This window comes from Alternaria viburni (genome assembly GCF_023758015.1).
Source record: "Alternaria viburni strain BMP 2772 chromosome Unknown scaffold_55, whole genome shotgun sequence".
Classification (NCBI taxonomy): domain Eukaryota; kingdom Fungi; phylum Ascomycota; class Dothideomycetes; order Pleosporales; family Pleosporaceae; genus Alternaria; species Alternaria viburni.
Genome location: NW_026055824.1, coordinates 1 through 17,921, shown reverse-complemented (window position 1 = coordinate 17,921; position 17,921 = coordinate 1). Strand labels below are relative to the sequence as shown.

Here is a 17,921-nt window from a genome sequence, read left to right as displayed (position 1 = left end):
GTCGACCGTCGACAGGACGCTTCCGGTGGATGCCGTTGATGTAAGCAGGCCAACATCGGACGTCCTCGTCGGCGGTTCACAGAAATGCAGCTAGCGAACCAAATATCGCTTTCTACAAGATCTCTATTTAGTATGCCTACAAATGTTGCTGACGGTATCACGGATGGAAGATGACGAGGGCCAGTATCGAAAAAAATTGAATGCAGCGTGTTCCGTTCCATTCTGGGGAAGCAATAATCACATTGGAACTCTGGTTGGATTTGCATGTATATGAGATGTATCAACTCGCTTTTCTGGCGTGACTCCTAGCCTCCTACTTCGCAGCATTCCCCTCATCCTTCTTCTCCGGCGTAGGCGCAAACTTCGAGCGTTCCCTAATCGGCGCGCCATACTTATAAAACACAAACGGAATAGGCGCAAGCACACAAGCCATCCCAGCAATAAGCGAGCCACCACCACCGACGCCAAGAGCATCAAACATGTACTGCGTGAACAAAGGTGCAGCAGCTCCTGCAGCCGAGCGCACAACCGTGTTCGCTGCCAACGCGCTCGCAGCATACATAAGGTATGTATCGGTGAGGTAGTTGAGATAAGCAACGAAGATGAGTAAGATAGAAGTCGAGAGGAAAACACCGCCGAGAGTAGGAACGACCCAGTGAACACTGTTGTACTCTGCCGACCACGCGAACCAGAACATTGTGATGGGGAACATGACGCCGCCGAGCATGGCTACAGGAAGACGATCTTCGGGTGTGGCTTTGTAGCCGGCTTCTGCCCTCTTTCTGTCCCTGGCTGTGTTCGCGAAGATGATGGCGCCGCCGATAGCGGCACCGAGGGCGGAGCCAATGAGCGGAAGCTCGCCGACGCCGGAGTTCCAGCCGCGGTGTTGTTGGAAGACGATGGGGTAGATGGTGAAGAGCATGTATAGGAGGGCGTATACGACGGCGAGATAGATGGCGACGGCGAAGGAGATGGGGTCGATGAGGATCTTCCACGGTCGAGTGAGAGCAACATGGAACATGCCTGCGAGTGTCCTATCCGTCACTTCAACTGGTGCCTTGACCTCTTCATATCCAGGGATCTTCAAGGCGCGTATGCGCTTGGCTTTGTTGCGGAGCACGATTGAGGGCAATGTCTCCGGGATCGTGAACATTAGTATCTCGGTAAAGGCACCCAGCCAGAGGAGGACGTAGAAGCACCATCGCCAGTCTTTCTTTAGTTGTAGGAAGCCTGATATGACGGGTCCGAGCGAGGGACCGATGAAAGTCATCATGGAGAAGGCGGCCATTGCATTTCCGCGCTCGAGAGGTCCCCATATGTCTGCCAGTACACCTGGTGCATTGGAGAGAGGGGCACTTGCAAATGTACCCGTCAAGAATCTTCCCACCAGGAGCCCACCGAAGTTAGGCGTGAACGCGCAAAGGAAGTTGAAGGCCAGGTAGAGCGTAAAGGTAACGTAGAAAATGTATCTGCGACCGAAGAATTCTGAGAGCGGGGCGAATACCAAGGGACCAGCGCAGTACCCCAGGAGGAACAAAGTAATAACTAGGCCCCCAGCTTCGGTGGAGACGTGCAAGTCTGTCGATAGAGACTCAAGCGTGCCGGAGGGGCTAGACGATGCGAATGTGGCGTTCACAACTAGGGTGACCGACACCACGGTGATGTACCATCTTCTTGCGGTGGACCAGTTCTTCGGGTTCTCGATATCATTGGGGCCGAACTCAAGCAACCCTTCATCGTTGAGGTGTATTTCTTCGGAGGCTTCTATGTCGCCGGTCTTGTATGGCTTCGCTGTCGGCCGCGACAAAAATCGCTCGAGCTTCTCCATGGTTGACGGGTAGGTTGGGGATATGGGGAGAAGGCACAGGTGGAAACAAGCCTTTCCCCACGGCTTGGTGCGTTATACATAGGACTACTCAAGCCACACTGCTGCGCGGATGATGAAATGGGTTCGGCCGAGGCCATGGTTGGTAAGGGTTCGGAGCTCGTCATTCCGCGGAGGGCGCCAACCGAGCGTCCGCATAAATCCACAGCGTCATCGAATCACAAAGGTCGGTCCAACGTCAGCTCTGACTTTGAAACTGTATGTTTCTGAATTGTAACCCATGAGTTGAAATGCGATGGCTCCATGCCCACATGTAAGCCAAATGCTGATGGGTCAGAGTGGTCGGAGGGTCGCGACGTGAGTGGAAATGTGAAGGATGTTGGCGCAGTTAAGCGGTTTTCGGAGATAATGAACGATGACATCAACAGGTTGCCGCGACCCAATTTTCGGCTATGCTTTTTCTTGTTCTTTACACAGCAGACACTCGAGGTCATCCGTCTTGCGCGCGCAGCATTGACGATGAAGTTCTATAAATGCCCTTGTGGCAATGAAAACTTAGTGGTGGTAGAATCACGCCTCTAGGAAACAGCTGGTTGCACAGGAAGATCCGATACCATGCCACACGGATGTTAGCTTGGGCGTCCAAGCTAAGGGAGAGAAAAGGACGGGATGCGCGGAAGGGTGGAGCGGAAGCGCGGCCGGCTCATGGCTTGGGGGTGGATGCAGGTGGATGGTCCACCTCAGGCTCTCTTAGCTCAGGCGCGCTGCGAGCCTTGAGTAGCGTCCGCATCGTCGCTGTAATACCCATCATCGTCAGCGCTCGCTCGTCCGGTCAACTCGTACTCTCCAGCATCAGCCAACTTCGCCGCAGGGCCGTGGTCAACGTCTTTGAACATGCGATAGAAGACAACGCCTGCGACTCCAGCGATCACCGCCAATCCAAAGTACAACCACTGCAAGTGCGGATCTCTCGCCAATGGAGCGATCAAAATACCCAGAGCGCTTCCACCCGCACTGGTGAGAAGGAAGAGACTCATAATGAAGCTCTTCATATTCTCGGGTGCTTTCGCATATGCCAGCTCTAGGCCGGTAACACTAGCGAGAATCTCGCTCAGTGCGATCAGCACGTATGCTGGGGCTTGCCATGCGACGTGGACTTCGTTTGGCTTGAACTTCCCTTCGCTGATCTTTCCCGCGTCGCAGTTCGATGGGCTGAAGTAGCAAGGTGGTGCCGCGTAGATCTTTGACTGGAGAGCGCCTGCGTATAGCATGGCGAGCGCAGCCATCAGGAAACCGAGAGAGATGCGCGTTATTGGCATCAATGCGATGTGCAGTCGTGTACGGATGAATGGGTAGACGAGGCGGTCCATGATCGGGATGAGGAGAATGATGGTGACGGGATCGATGTTGGGAAGGATGTCGTTGGGAAGGCCATGCAACTCCATTTGACCGGCTTGCGAGACGAAGTTGTTCAGCATCTGCGAGTACGAGAGCCAATAGATTGGGAAGAACAGGAAGACTTTGCATGCGACCAGCGCGGTCTTCAACTCGTCGATAAACTTGTCATCCCAAGTCACCTTCGACCTGCTTCTTCCGTGCCCCTGAGCGGACGCTTTCGCTTTGTCAAGATCTCCGCCGTTCCTTGCGGCGGTGTATAGGGCGCGAAAGCAGTCGCCAATAACCCCGCCTTGAGGTGGCTTGATGATGTACTGCTTCCTTCCTCTCACCAGCACCACATAGCCCACGCAGAACATGACCAAAGGTAGAAGATAAGCGCTCCAGAAGCCAACATGCAACTCCAACATAGTCGTTGCTATCGCGGAGATAGATCCTACGTTGATGCACATGTAGAATATCATGTAGATCCTCTGCACCGTAATCTCCGGATCAACAATGACGCGCTTCCCTCCAGGCATGTCCTTAACGAAAGGTTTGTTGGACCGCACTTGCTCCGCGATCAACGGCGACACATTGCTCTTAATGCCACCAGTACCCAGGCCGATGACCAGCATCGCGACAATAAGTCCAGGGTATGCAGCTCCACCTCGAACCGCCCACGGCAGACTGGTAACGAAAAGAATCGCGATGCCGACCATGTACACCAGACTGAACCACTTGATCGTCGCATACTTCCCAAGATATTGGTCCGCAACAACGGCGCCAAATAAAGGCGTGAGGTAGCACCAGAATTGGAAGAAGTTCGTCATCGCTGTAGCACCACTTTGCTTCAAGCCAAGAGCGCCAGGTAGGCCATTGGGGTCGTTGTATTCGTTGGCGATGTAGTTTTGGAAGGGCCCGGAGAGTCCGTAGTAGGCGAAGCGCTCACAAAGCTCAACAACGGCGACTAGGAAAGCGCCATATGGCAACGTATCCGCTACGCGAGGCAGAAATAGCAGATCCTCTGCTGTCGGTATGGAGCCAATATGCACAGGCGCTTTGAATGATTCGGCATCCACTTCTTCGTTTGCGATGTCTTTGCCGTGTACTGTGAGGTTTGCACTTGCAGTCTCGGTCTGCGCAACAGTCGTGTAGGCACCCCGCTCTTCACCATTCTGTCGCCAAGATGAAGCCATCTTGAATTGAGTTGTTCGATCGGTGTTCCTTGGTTATGCTCTCTTGGTGCTTGGTGGTCCTATTCACTTGATTGGGACCCGTCACGGCGATCAAAGTCTCTTGCTGCTATATCCTGTGCGCACGTTCATGGCATGGTCGGAATACGTGTTGTGTCCATGGCGGCGCGGTATTGCCTGGAAATCTGAGATCTGGGTCGTGAGTTGATGAGATTGGAGATGAAGACACGCGTTCGCGACCACGGGAAAGTGAGACGGTGCTCGCGTCCGATCTAAACCGGATTAGTCGCTGAATACCCCACAATACACAATCACACTCATCAAGGCCACACGCATCATGGACATCACATCGCAATGAAGTCTGGCAACGAAAACCATATTTTAGTTATACTGTTACGGCCGCGCGGATAGCCGCTTACACCTTCCCCGCAAAAAACCCATCCAACGCTCCCCCAACATCCCTTACCCCCAACCCCCCCGTCAAACTCCCCCTAATCCACTTCGGCAGCTTATCCTGAATCCTCCTACTCCCATACCGTCTATCCAACAACAAAATCGCCGCATAATCACCTTTATGTCTAATCGCCCTGCCCACACACTGATTAACAGCGCGCATGCACGCATTCTCGTAGAACTCGCGCGCAGCAGCCTTGCCGTCGCCACCGCCGCTTTTCGCTTGTTTAGCGGAGATATACTGCATTTTCGCCTTCCATTCCGCAGAATGTGGATTAGGAAACGGGAGACCAACGACGACGACGCCACGGCCGAGGGCGTCACTGAAATTGATGCCTTCGGAGAGGGTGCCGCCGATTACGGCGAAGAGGAGGGCGCCGCGGCCGGAGCCGGATGCGATTGCGGTGCTGTAGGCTGTGAGGACGGAGTTTGCGGTTGCTTCTTTGGATGCTGAGGGGGGCTGGTTGGACGACGGTGGTTGTTGGCTGCGCTGCTCGAGGAAGACGGGCTTTGTGCGGGTGAAGCTGTCCCAGAATGTGGATGTGGATGTTGAAGAAGCGGGCTTGATGCGCTTCCAGGCTAAGATGCAGGCGTCGAGGAAGGAGTAGCTGGGGAAGAAGACTACTACGCCATCGGGGATGTGTTGCGCAAATGTCAGGATGGCGTTGCCGAGATCGATCATCGTTTTCTCTTTGTTGCGGTTCTCGAATGTGAAGTCGAATTCAGCGCCGCTTGTGGCTCGGACGATGGGTGCAGCGAGGAGGTTCGAGGGCGGGATGACGTGGCCGCAGGACAGTGTCATGATCTTTGAGGGATCCAGGTATGATAGTAGATGCTGCTCGTAGTCGCTCATCGGCGACATGGTGCCGCCGGCTAGTACGACGGCCCTTGCTTCTTCGACGATGTCTTTGAAGTGGTAGGTTGGGTCCAAGAGCATGTACCGTAGCGTAGTCCCTGAGGCTTCTTCCTTCGCGTAGAAGAAGCGGCCTTCGCTGGATGGGTTCATCAACGATAGGAGGAAGGCTTGTACATGCATCAGGACTGGTACAGTGTGTCGCGGGCTATTCTTGGCCGACTTTGCGACCAGCTTCTGCGTGCTTCCATTCTCCGCTTGCTCAGCGAAGACGGTGTATCCGTCGACTTTACGCGCCAGTCTGCTTTCTTGAAGGTACGTGTTGAGTTTGTAGATATTGATCTGGTCAACACCTTTCCCAGACATGATCGCAGCCATGTCTGCCAGGCCGTCTGCCGCTTTCGTATTGGCATCGATGGATTGCAGATACGCGATGATAGAGTCCAAGATGCGGACTGTCTGGGCAACATACACGCGATTCTTCCCTTTAAGCTTGTTCCGAAACTTCTGGAGGTAGGCTGTGAGCTGGGCACGCGCTTGTTGTACTTGATCGAGAGTCACGGATACGGAGTAGATGCCTGCAATGGCATCCATCAAGTTGTGCGCTTCGTCAATGATGACGATGTGGTTTTTGAGGGAGAGGCCAAGTGCTTCACGAGCTGTGCGTTGAAGAAGTAGTGGGTAGGGTAGCGTTACGATCTGAACCTATTAGTACATGAACACATCGTAGGACTGAATAGCGGACCCACCTCGCAGTACCTGGTAGCAGGTCTAGAAGCATAGTATGGACACACACCCAGCTTCTTACCCAACACCCCCAAGTCCTCGATATCTCTAATCTTCGCAAGCGCATGGTCGCGAAAGTCATTGACCAACGACTCGCTTTCCTGGGTCGGCATATGCGGACACCGGCTTTCAGTCTTGCTGTTTTGCTGTAGCTCCAGACATCGTTCGTTGATGGCCGTAGCGCTACCGAGCTTGTTGACTTTACTGTTGATGCAGAGATTCTTCCTTGATCCAAGAGTAAGGTGCTTCACGTCTTCTACAAGCGTGTCTATTTCACCACCGCTTACAGCCTCGTCCGGGGCGATGGCGGGCGGCATCTTCACGCGACCCAGCTCGCTAGAGAATTGCGTCAACTGAGAGTGTGTTCGGGAGCAGAAAAATATCTTCGTCTCGTCGGGCGCCTCTCCGTCGTCATCTTTTGGTGCATCGGCGCTGTAGCCGAGTGATGCCATCAAAGCCTGGGTCTCTGCCGACAGTCCAGACTCGTCAAACGCGCCGGCTCTTGCTCGTTTGTGAGTCTCCTCATCGCTTTCGTAGTCGTCTAGAGCAAACTGCGCTTCATCGCCATTCTCGATATCCCCTGCCGCAGTCTTCTGTCTCTTATACTTGGGCTCGTCGCTCTCATACCGTTCCTTCGCCCTCTTCTCTTTCGCTTTAATTTTAGCAATGCGGTCGTTCAGATCCTGTTTACGCCTCAGCGCCTCCTGCTTCCGCTGCTTCTGAGCGTGTTCAACGATCCACGAAGGCTCCTCACTATTCGCTGCATCCACTGAGAAGCCTTCTTCGAATGTTCGTCGCTTGTGATCGCGTAGCCAAGTCATCGAGCCACATATCAAGCTCAGCGATTTGCCGGTTCCGGTCGGCGACTCGAAGATGCCGACTTTGCCGTCTTCCAGACACGTGTAGACAGCGCCCATGAACTCATTTTGGATGTCGTAGGGCGTGTATGGGTGATGGAAGTCTCGCGTCTCGTTGGTGTTGGGCATCGTAGCTTGGTGGAGGTGGGTTGGGCGACGCGACGCGTGGAGGAAAACGGGTGTTCACGTGGTGCGTTTAGCGCCCGCCGGCCTACTATAACGCGAGAATCATAATTTCGCACCCAGTTTTCTTTCCTTCCGAACAATATAGATCGTACATCCCAATATGTTCTCGTCGGCTCACCACGAGCTTTATAAGATTATCGAGTAAAGACCAGGGCCCAGTGGCGGGGGGGGGTCAGCTGAGGATCTAAAACCTCTCTTGCCTCTACATGGAAGAAGTAGTGTCCGATATTACACGAGTGGACATTGCAACTGCGATAGATGTGCCGGCCTACTCCAGCTCTTCGAAATAACGTTTATGTGGAATCATCCCATACTTGTTGCTATCCATTATATTCCATTCCATCCACCCAAGTCACTACCCATCAAGCAACCCTCCAACTGTGCATACCACACACCTTCCCTCCCCTCCCCTTCACCTCCCCTCATCTCACCCCACAATCCTCCCCCTCAACTCCGTCCTCTTCATCACCTCCTCCTCCGCCAACCCATCCACCCTAACCTCCCCCTCCTTCCCCCCCTTCCCTACCATCCGAAACCCCTTTACCAACCCCGTCCCACTCTCCATACCCACACCCTCACCCCACCCCCAATTCTCCTCCATCCACGTTACCGGCCAAAGCAGCACAGTGCCCGCGACGCAAAACACCGTGGCCCACGCCTGCCAGAGCCAGATCAACATCCAGGCGCCGGGCGCGACGAAACGGATCCATTGGTCGACTTGGTAGAGGTCTTCTTGTTTGGAGATGTGGTATTTTGGTTTTGTCGGAGAGGAGGAGGAGGAGGTGGTGGTGGTGGTGGAAGGGGATTTGCGTAGGTGGAGGACGGTAGTGAGGCGAACAGGCGCGTAATAAAACGGAACAAACCAAATCCGGAAGATTTGGAAGATGGTTGCGTAGAGAATGAGGTTTGTTTCGTCGAATGCTGGTTCTCTCAGTCAGTCATTGCACTCTTCACTGGTCCTCCCCCGCCCACCCCTGGGTTATTACGTACCAACACTCTGCACCGTACAATCAATCCTCGGACTCATAATCTTATACCAGCGATACGTCCGCTCGACCAACCACCTAGAATTCGGTCGGCTCCATGTGCGGCAAAAAGGATGCGAAAACGCCGCGTCGGGTGTGAAGTATTTATCGATGGTTGCGCGTTGGAGGGAGGGTGGTGATTGCGTGAGGAGGTGGATGATGGCGGGTATTTCTTTGACTGTTGCGATGGGAGGGCTTGGTCAGCGAATAAGACGCGCGGTTGAGGGAGAGGGGAGGGAGGGTTGGAGAGAAGGGGGCAACAAACCTGGGTCTTCCATTGTATATGCGCAGAGGGGGGTTGTGAGGGATGCGACGGGTGTTTGGTGGGTGAATGCTTTGGGTTGTTCAAGGCGCCGAGGTTTAACGCGGAAGGACCAGGATGGAACGCGCTTGTGTGACGTCATTTTGAGTTTCATCAAGCTCCCACAAGCTCACATCTATGCAACAAGGACATGGTGGTGGGAAGCATGTTTATTATTTGATTACTTCTTGGTCATCATTGTTCTATCTGTTTCCCCTTTCTTGGAGTATCATGAGTCTTCCAATGTCCATCTACTGCGACCTATACTGCTGAATCTCGGCCTCATCAAGATGCCTCAGCTTATTAACATTCGGCGCCTCACCCGTCGCAATACCCTTCGCCAGCTCCACAAGCCCGCCAATCTGTGTCCGCTTCGACACAGCGTACTGTGCAGTGCTGACCTTGACGCGGATGATGCCAATGCGCGGGTCCTCGGGCCCACCGTCGTGCTTGCCGTCACCAAGATCGCCAATCCACGCCTTGAGCGCGGGAGAGTAGTGCTTGCGGACAACGTCACGGTCTGTCTCGATGGAGGCGTGGCCGGAGATGGAGGCCCACTCGCCTGAGTTGTTGATGAAGCCGACGTTGACGGACTTGTGCTCCTTGAGGTCGTCCGTCTTGCCGGACTCGGTGTTGGTGTGGAAGAGGAGGTCGAAGCCGTGGCCCTCCTGTTGCTTGTCAGCCTTGTCTTTGATCATCGATTGGGTGTACAGTACCTTTGCAGCGACAGCCATGGCTCTTGAGGCCAAGAGGTCGCTGTCTGCGGCCTGCGTGGTCAACAGGCAGAACTTGGTCTTGTCGACGAAGTTGAGCAGGTCCTCGCACTTCTCCTTGAGAGAGGGCTCCTCGAGGTTCTTCTGCGTGTAGGGGTCGGCGGTCTTAGAGCCGGTGTCGGTGTTGCTGAAGCCAGACATGGTGATGGTGGTTGTAGAGAATACGCGTTGAGCGGCGTGGTTGTTTGGTAGCTGGGGAGAAGGCGTCAGCTTCTGTAGGCACAATGTTCGAGGCGACCTTCGCGCTGTCCTTGCGATGCACTGAGAAAGGAAACGAGAGGAAAGCATACCTTTGGATGGGTAGTTATCGTTAAGCAGATAGTGTGTGGGAGAGGAGCTGAGAATGTCGCGCGACTTTGTAGGACTTTGCCAATGATGTCATCAGTACCACCACCACGCGTTTGGGAACCACATCCACCCCGCTATGTATGTGGGGTAACTCCTTTTGGCTGTCACCGACGCCGGCTCCTGTTGCGGATGGTCTAGTCTGTAGTTCAGGGTCTTGCGTCATGTCATGCTTCTTTGAGCTAATGACCAAGTTCTAGATGCTTAGTGGTACATGTCACTTTGATCGACGCATTGAAGATGAGATGGTGATATTAACCTTTTAGGTCTGCTGCGCGTCTAAATGAGACACATCGTACTCCACTCCGTGACCCCGTCCCATGCCATGCTGGTATCTCGTAACAATAGCGGACAATGTACCGATTCCAAGATCCCAAGCTAGAAATGAAGATGTGGGCTAGATCCTACACCATGCCAATGTCCCGGAAATATGACCCAAATTTTAAGAGGCTAGCACCCCTAGTGACAACGTTTGACACTGCGCACTCTATGCGTCGGCGGCGGTCTCATTGTCCTCAATCGACGCCTTCTTGAGGTCGTCAGCAGCGTCCGCTGCGGCGTCCTTCTCCTGAGCGAGCTCAGCCTCGGGGGAAGCATCGCCGTTGACGGCCTGGTTCTTCTGGGCGGGCTTGCGAGCGGCGTCGGTGCTGCCGTTGGCGGCGTCCTCTGCGGCTTCTTCAGCCTCAAGCTTGTCAATCTCCTTCTGTGCCTTGGCGATGTTCTGAAGACTCGTTAGCAGTATCCTCGCAGTAGTAGGTAGAATGACTCACCTCCTTGGTCTTGCGGTCCTGGTCCTCTTTCCAGTGGGCAAGCTTGGCCTGGAGCTTCTCGACGGTGGCAGGGACTTCCTCCTGGCTCGATGGGGGGTCGACACCGACCTTGGCGAGTTCCTCGATGATACCAATGTTCAAGTTGAACTTGCTAGCAGCGGCGCCGCCCTTCTTGCCCTTCTTTCCCTTCTTGCCACCAGTACCAGCCATGTAGCTCTCCTCCTCGGTGTCCTTCTTCGATATGCGGGTACCCTTCAGGCCCGAGTCGTCGACGGTGCGCTGAGCGGAGGCGGCGAACTTGCTGGCGGCGGTGGTCTCCTTCGCGGGGAGTGCGGAGGGGTCGAAGTGGCGGATCAAGCCCTCGCAGGCAATGATCTCGTCGCCGTAGGCAGGTGCGCTGGCTTCCTCGAGACGCTTGGAAGCAGTCTCCTTGCGCTTGCCGGCGACGTACTGGAGCTGCTCGAGGCGCCTCTTCTCGTTGCGGATCTTGCGCGCCTCGAACTCGTAGTTCTTGAACGCACGGAGCTGCTGGAAGTAGTTGTCCTTGAGCTCCTTGCGGGCCTGGTACTTCTCCTGCTGCACTGCGCGCGCCTTGTCGGTCTCCTCACGGAGTGACCTCAGGTTCTTGAAGGCCTCGTCTTGCTCAGCCTTGAGTCCGTCGAGCTCGGTCTGGAGCTTGGTGTACTTCTCGGAGAGGGCCTTGTTCTCCGGATCGTCAAGAAGCTTCTTCTGCTCGGCGATCTGGGCCTTGATGTCGTCGATCTTCTTCTGCTGAGAGTCGAAGCCGGAGAAGTTCTTCTTGGCCTTGTTGAGGGCGCTGATCTCGGCCAGGGCCTTCTTCTCGTCGACGAGCTTCATCATGCCGCCGTCGACCTGCTTCTGCAGACGGGCAATCTCCTGGTCCACATCCTCGGCCGACTTGTAGTTGGACTTGCCCTTGGCCGTCTTGAGCTCGTTGAGCTGCTGCTTAAGCTGCTCGTCGAGCTTCTTGATCTTCTCGAAGATGGAGTTGCGGCCGGACTTGTTGCCCTGCTGGGTGGAGCGGATGGCGTTGAGCTCCGTCTTGAGCTCCTGCTGGCGCTTCGCGTTGGGCGAGTCCTTGTTGTTGGGCTTGGCGAGGTCGAGCTTGGCCTTGCACGCGTTCTGGGTGTCGTTAGTAATTTTCCCGGATTGACTGGTGGTGTGCGATGCAGCCACCCGTCAGCTCGTGGCCGTGCGACTGCGCGCACCACACAGGGACATGTACTTACCAGCTTCTCCTGGGCGGCGGCGTGCTCCTTCTCCAGCTTGGCGAGCTCCTCCTTGTACTTGTCCTCGTCGGGCTTGTCGGGCTTGACTACCTGCTGCTTCGCCGGAGGGGCAGCAGCGCCGTTGGTCGAGGCCTGGGCGGCGGGTGGAGTTGCGACGTCGGCCATGTTTGCTGTGCAGTCAATTGGGTTGAGGGTTGACTGGGCGTTGCAGCGGGGGAGAGAGGTCTGCGAGATCTGGGTAGACCGCCGAGTCGTGAATGTGCAGGCGAGGCGTGCAGGCGGTGGGAGGACAACTATTAAATTCGAGGGTCTCGAGTGAACCACGGATGCTGGCAACTTTTCCCGATGTTTAGCGGGCGGCCTAGTGTGCCGCCCGCAGTCCTGACCCTTCACTCGGGGCCTCGACCACCAGACGCACACACCAAACCACGGCTATGGCGGAACAATCGCGGGGCAGCATCCCTATTCTGCTGCTCAAGACCAAATCAGTGCCCAAAGACACGTATGAAGAGTTGTTTCTTGAGCTCGACGACGGCAGCTATGCGCCCGTCTTCGTGCCCGTCCTGGAGCACAGGTTCAAGCGAGATGCCCTGCGTGAGGTGCGCCAACATGTCACCAATCGCGGCTTCGTGCCACAAGCGCAGCAGGGTCTTGCGACATATGGCGCGCTGATCTTCACCTCGCAGCGTGCAGTCGAAGCCTTCAGCGAGGTAGTCGAAGAAATCCGTAAAGAAGGAGCGCTCGACATCGACGACCTGCTGCCAGAGAGTCTGCCGCTGTACGTAGTAGGCCCAGCTACAGCTCGCGGACTGCGATCACTGGGCCTCAAATGTCCAATTCTGGGGGAAGAGACCGGCAACGGCGAAGCTCTGGCTGGCTTCATCTTGAAGCATTACAACGCCCTTTATCCAGGTGTTGCGAATCCGCCCGTACTGTTCATGGTCGGCGACAAGAGGAGGGATATAATACCAAAGACCCTGCAGTCAGAAGAGTTGGACCTAAAAGAGAGGGCAAGAGTAGATGAGTTGGTTATATATGAGACTGGAGAGATGCAGTCTTTCAAGGAGGACTTTTCGACAATCTGGCGCAGCAACACAGATCAGGGCTCGAAACGGCAGTGGGTCGTTGTGTTCTCTCCAAGTGGGTGTCAAGCCATGCTTGAGAGCCTGGGTCTTCTGGATATGGAGACTGGGAAAGCCAAGGCTACTGCTGATCAGAGAGACATCCTGATATGCACCATCGGTCCGACCACGCGCGATTATCTGAAGCAAGAGTTTGGCTTCACTCCTGATGTATGCGCTGAGAAGCCAAGTCCGGAGGGCATCGCCGACGGCATTCACGCCTTTCTCGAGAAGTACGAATAAGCAATGTCGTTTGTGGCTTCGTCTACGTGGACCGGGGTGCGCTCGATGAGAGGATGTACGATACGAAGGCCTTGTATATCAGCTTCGATAGGTTTGCTACATCAAGCGCGTGCATGCGCGACGCTATCTCACGCGCTCTCAAATCCTCGCTCATGACCGCTCGCGGCTTCCTTCTGATGGTCCAATGCTGCACGTGCCTTCCTGACGCGTCGATGTGCTAATGACTGCCATTGACGTCACCATTTCACGCGACGCGCCTGCCACAAACCGCGAGCGCGCGCAAACATCCGCCTCCTTCATTACTCCTTTACTTTGTCTCCCATCTTTCTCCCATCCTTTCACTCATATCTTCAATATTCTACACCAGTTCACTCAATTGACCTCACTGCATCCACAATGGCAGGCACACGCTCCTCTGCACGCAGCACCGACGGTGGCTCCAGCCCAGCAAAGGGTAACGATGTCGCAGCCGGCACCAAACGCAAGCCCGAAGTCGAGCCGTCTCCCAAGCGCGATCGCAAAGCGTCCAAGAAGCAAGCTACTATCGAGGAGACAATGGACACCAGCAAGGAGTCTGACAGCGAGATGAAGGACGCCTCGGATGGGGGTCAATACTCCAAAGATGCAGAGGAGGCGGAGAAGAAGGCCGCGGAAGACCTCGTCGACGCGAGTGACGCGACAGCATTGGCCAATGGCGATGACGACAAGCCTGCATTAACTGACATGGCGACTACCGACGACCAGGCGGAACAAGACACCGACGCCGCTCCCAAGGCCGAAGAGATCACACAGGAAGAGAAGAGCGAGGATAAAGCGGACAACGCGGCAAAGGAGACTGGCGCAGACGGTGAGGGCGCGATCGAGGAGTCCTCCCAGCGCGCAAAGCAAATGCCATCCAACATCCTCGAGAAGGGCGTCATCTACTTCTTCACCCGCAACCGCGTCGGCGTTGAGGATTCCGAAAGCGTCGGCGACCTTCAACGCACCTTCTTCGTCCTCCGTCCTATGCCATCCGGAGCCAAGCTAGGCGACGGCGCTCTCGCTGACGACAACAACATCCGACTCTTTGCGCTACCCAAGAAGGTCTTTCCCAAGTCGCACAATGATAAATTCATGGCATTTGTCGAAAAGGCGAACACTTCCATCAAAGAACTGAAGGAGAGCTTCTTTGGCGCCGACGAGTACGAGACGAAGACACAAGGCAGCCGACGCACCGAGCCTGTGGCGCCAGTAGCAGAGGGCGTGTATGCCATTACACGCACTGAGGATCGGACGTGCCATCTCGTATACTCTACCACCATACCTTCCGAGCTTGGAGAGGTTCAGGAAGACCTGGGTATCAAGGACCAGGGCAGCTTCGTCATGAGCGTCAAGAACCCCGAGCGGAGCGGTCCGGCTTCCGCGCAGCTTCCTCAGAAGCCCGACTTTCCCAAGGAGTAAGTGGTCCCGATGTGACTACCTGTTCATGACTGACCATTGCCAGGTTCATCGACGAGTTCCGCGGACTGGCTTGGGTCGAAGTCAAGCCGAAATACCTTGATTATGAGTACTGCCAAATCTTGCTCATCGGAGAGAAGTTGGAGAGTGGCGTGGAGCCGACTACCAAGGACCAGAAGCATGACAAGGAGACTCCACAAGAGGAGATTGAGAAGCTTGAACATGAGGATGAGCTGCGCGTCGAGCATCTTCACGGTACGTTACTCAGGCGCTGGCAAATGTGATGTGTGCTAATGAAGTCCCAGGCGACGACTCTGTTTATGACGACCTTAAGATCAGCAAGAAGGAATACCCGCAGGTCGCGACGACCTGGTGAGCCTGATCTTTAGCTCAACGAAACGCGATACCAACGATCTTTTCTCGCATATACTGTACAACATCTGGGTCATCGGCGTTCAAGGGCGCGATACATATCACGGCATGGCCTTCGGTACGGAATGCCGGATAAAAATAATCAAAGGAACTGATTACAGGGTTTGGTTCCACCCACGGCTTCGATAGCACCGAATCGCAATATAATAATTGATTTCATCCTACCCCTTCCAATAGACGCAACTGATATACAGCTCTTCGTCTCTCATTATCACGCTGAACCTAAGAATAGGGCCTCAATCGAGTAAGCCGATTGGGCAGACCCTTTGGCTCCTGTTTGCGATGTCATCGCGACAATCTCCGCTCATCGCTCATTGCTCACCGCTAGCAATACCGTTATCCTCATCACCGCAACAGTTCGCCCCAAGCTCAGCCTCGTTCGTTATTTTGTAATACTGACCACTACATCCTCTTTACACCAGCGACCCTTTGTTCCATATATCACCGCACCTCTCCCACAACCTCCAACATTCCGCATCACCATGCCTCCCTTCCCCAAACCTGCCGCCGAAGACTCCAAGTCAGTTTTCTGGATGCTCCGTTCCTTCACCATTGGCAAGGAGCAGAAGACCACTGGCCATACAACCCTCTTCCTCGATCGTGCCAACGCTGAGTTTGGCTTCGTCGCATACACGTCTGCTAGCATCGCGTTCGTCCTCCGCTTCCCAGAAACCAACGAGCCAATCTACTTCCAAGCCAAAACCGCACGTGCAGCAGCCTGGCGAGACAAGAGCAAGAAAGTTTCGATCCTGTTCCAGCACCTTCAAGTCGATCTGGAGTTTGCGTCAACGGATCGAGCGAGAGGGTTTTTGGATGTGCTGGAGGATATCGCGACGGCAGCTGGGAATCATTTCTTCTATAGCTATGAAGTCCCACAGTATGTGTCATCTCGTGTTCGATGCTGTGACTGGAACTGATGTTGATGATAGGAAAGTCGCCTTCGTCAAACCCGACTTCGACATGGAACAGCAAGGTTTCACAAGCCGCGCTCCACAACCTTGGATCGCCGTCCCCGCTGACTCTTCCGAGTGGCCTCGCCTCCGGAAGACAGGCGAGTGGTCAGACTTCACCATTTACGCGGGTGGCAGTCAATTCCGCGTCCATCGCGTCAAGCTTTGCAAAGAGTCATACTACTTCAGAGCCGTATGCAGCGGCGGCTTCTCCGAGACCGCAAAACAATCCATTGAGCTACCAGAGTCAGCACAAGTCGTATCCACGCTTCTGGATGAGATGTACGGTGTCTATAACCCGACTACTGGTTCCATCTTCACGAACTTTGCGCTGAGGATGGAGATTGAGAAGGAGCTTATGATGAATCAGCTTTTGGATCTGTTTATCGCTGCGGATAAGGTACCTGCTCTTCCCCTCTCCCCTCCCCTATCCTTCATCTTCAAACTGTCAAACTAACCACCCACACAGTACAACCTCAACCCCATCAAGCGCCGCGCCGCCGAAGCCATCATCGACCGCCTCCCCTTCATCACAGACCCGCTTATGATCGTCGACCTCGCCACATGCATCTACCACGAACAGTGTCCTGAGAACGATCGCGGACTGCGCAAGGCTATCATTGAGTGTGTGGGGTTGCGCATGCCGGCTATACTGGAGGATGAGAGTGCGTGGGAGGAGTTCTCGGAGAATAAGAATGTGTTGAGGGCTTTTCATGTGGCGCTGTGTGAGATGGGTGAGGGGGGTGGGTTGGTTGGGGGTAGAGGTGGAGGTGGAGGTGGAGGTGGAGGTGGGATTGTGACGCCGCCTGCTACGCCTAGGTAGGGTGATGGTTTGGGTGTTTGGCTGCTGGCGTGTAGTAGGATTGAGTTACGAAGAGGTAGCTGACGCAAAGCGCACTTGCGGTTGACACTCGATTGAAGGCGTTCGGTGCAAAGACCTTGCGCCGCTTTGGCTGGGCTGTCGCGCACCTCCCTGTGCCGCTTTCGTAGGCAATCTAGATCCCATTTACTGTGCTTGCGGTCCTTCTTGGTTGCATGGTGCAGCGGTGTAAGACAGCCTTGCGGCGGTCAGATTAGACCTCAGACGAACACACGCCGTTGCTTACGCTAAGAACATAGTGTACCCCGAGCGTCTACCTCGATCTCTACATCGTGCACAACATACCTTGTCGACCACGATACGATATCAAGAAGCGGTCTGAACCGAATGCGCATTCTCTCTTGCCACGGCATGAAGGAAGGAGTTTGGAAGAGTTGAAGCCGGCCTCACCGGGTGTAATGTAAGCCCGGAGATGCCGCCGGATTCTAGTTCGTCTTAGTTGGGACTGGCAGAGGTATGCTTACACCTCGTCTCCTTGTGAGGTACAATATAAACTCTTGGAATGAGGCCCTACTCTGTCCTCTTATTATGCCTATTGGCGAATAGTTCGTCGTGCACTGTCGCGGTGGTGTTGTGCTCAACCGGTGAGACGGACGTACACCGTATGGAGGCCGCTATTAGAGTTTACACGAACTAGTGGTTGTTGCTTAGTAGATTCTATATACGAGACTGCATGCGAACTGAGCACGACGGATGGATATATAAGGCATGGCTTGACCATCTCTTTCAACCTATCGAACAGATCTACTCATCTTCTCATAACAACTTCGCAACGCCTTACGCTCCCCGAAACAACAACGCTTGCCTTCCTCCAAACAAAATCAAAGGTAACACCTCACACCTCTTCCGGGGGGGGCGGGGGGG

At 54.7% G+C, this 17,921-nt stretch overlaps 8 protein-coding genes across 8 annotated transcripts; 3 read left to right on the top strand and 5 right to left on the bottom strand.

The window, feature by feature from the left end:
- Positions 1-313: 313 nt before the first annotated feature.
- Positions 314-1,828, bottom strand: J4E79_011801 (uncharacterized protein; the record flags this gene model as incomplete). Its single annotated transcript, XM_049360629.1, has 1 exon — positions 314-1,828. One exon carries the CDS (start codon positions 1,826-1,828, stop codon positions 314-316), a length of 1,515 nt encoding a protein of 504 aa, XP_049204916.1.
- A 752-nt stretch (positions 1,829-2,580) lies between these two features.
- Positions 2,581-4,398, bottom strand: J4E79_011800 (uncharacterized protein; the record flags this gene model as incomplete). Its single annotated transcript, XM_049360628.1, has 1 exon — positions 2,581-4,398. One exon carries the CDS (start codon positions 4,396-4,398, stop codon positions 2,581-2,583), a length of 1,818 nt encoding a protein of 605 aa, XP_049204915.1.
- A 412-nt stretch (positions 4,399-4,810) lies between these two features.
- On the bottom strand, positions 4,811-7,473 carry J4E79_011799 (uncharacterized protein; the record flags this gene model as incomplete). The annotated part of the gene is made up of 2 exons (XM_049360627.1): positions 4,811-6,400; positions 6,451-7,473. The coding sequence occupies 2 exons, from the start codon at positions 7,471-7,473 to the stop codon at positions 4,811-4,813; spliced, it is 2,613 nt and encodes an 870-aa protein (XP_049204914.1).
- Positions 7,474-9,107: 1,634 nt separating this feature from the next.
- On the bottom strand, positions 9,108-9,770 carry J4E79_011798 (uncharacterized protein; the record flags this gene model as incomplete). Its single annotated transcript, XM_049360626.1, has 1 exon — positions 9,108-9,770. One exon carries the CDS (start codon positions 9,768-9,770, stop codon positions 9,108-9,110), a length of 663 nt encoding a protein of 220 aa, XP_049204913.1.
- A 691-nt stretch (positions 9,771-10,461) lies between these two features.
- Positions 10,462-12,159, bottom strand: J4E79_011797 (uncharacterized protein; the record flags this gene model as incomplete). Its single annotated transcript, XM_049360625.1, has 3 exons — positions 10,462-10,695; positions 10,745-11,887; positions 11,995-12,159. The coding sequence occupies 3 exons, from the start codon at positions 12,157-12,159 to the stop codon at positions 10,462-10,464; spliced, it is 1,542 nt and encodes a 513-aa protein (XP_049204912.1).
- A 269-nt stretch (positions 12,160-12,428) lies between these two features.
- J4E79_011796 (uncharacterized protein) lies at positions 12,429-13,358 on the top strand (the record flags this gene model as incomplete). The annotated part of the gene is made up of 1 exon (XM_049360624.1): positions 12,429-13,358. The coding sequence occupies one exon, from the start codon at positions 12,429-12,431 to the stop codon at positions 13,356-13,358; it is 930 nt and encodes a 309-aa protein (XP_049204911.1).
- Positions 13,359-13,754: 396 nt separating this feature from the next.
- Positions 13,755-15,171, top strand: J4E79_011795 (uncharacterized protein; the record flags this gene model as incomplete). Its single annotated transcript, XM_049360623.1, has 3 exons — positions 13,755-14,794; positions 14,842-15,050; positions 15,101-15,171. 3 exons carry the CDS (start codon positions 13,755-13,757, stop codon positions 15,169-15,171), a joined length of 1,320 nt encoding a protein of 439 aa, XP_049204910.1.
- A 538-nt stretch (positions 15,172-15,709) lies between these two features.
- Positions 15,710-17,000, top strand: J4E79_011794 (uncharacterized protein; the record flags this gene model as incomplete). The annotated part of the gene is made up of 3 exons (XM_049360622.1): positions 15,710-16,104; positions 16,157-16,577; positions 16,647-17,000. The coding sequence occupies 3 exons, from the start codon at positions 15,710-15,712 to the stop codon at positions 16,998-17,000; spliced, it is 1,170 nt and encodes a 389-aa protein (XP_049204909.1).
- Between the last annotated feature and the right edge of the window lie 921 nt (positions 17,001-17,921).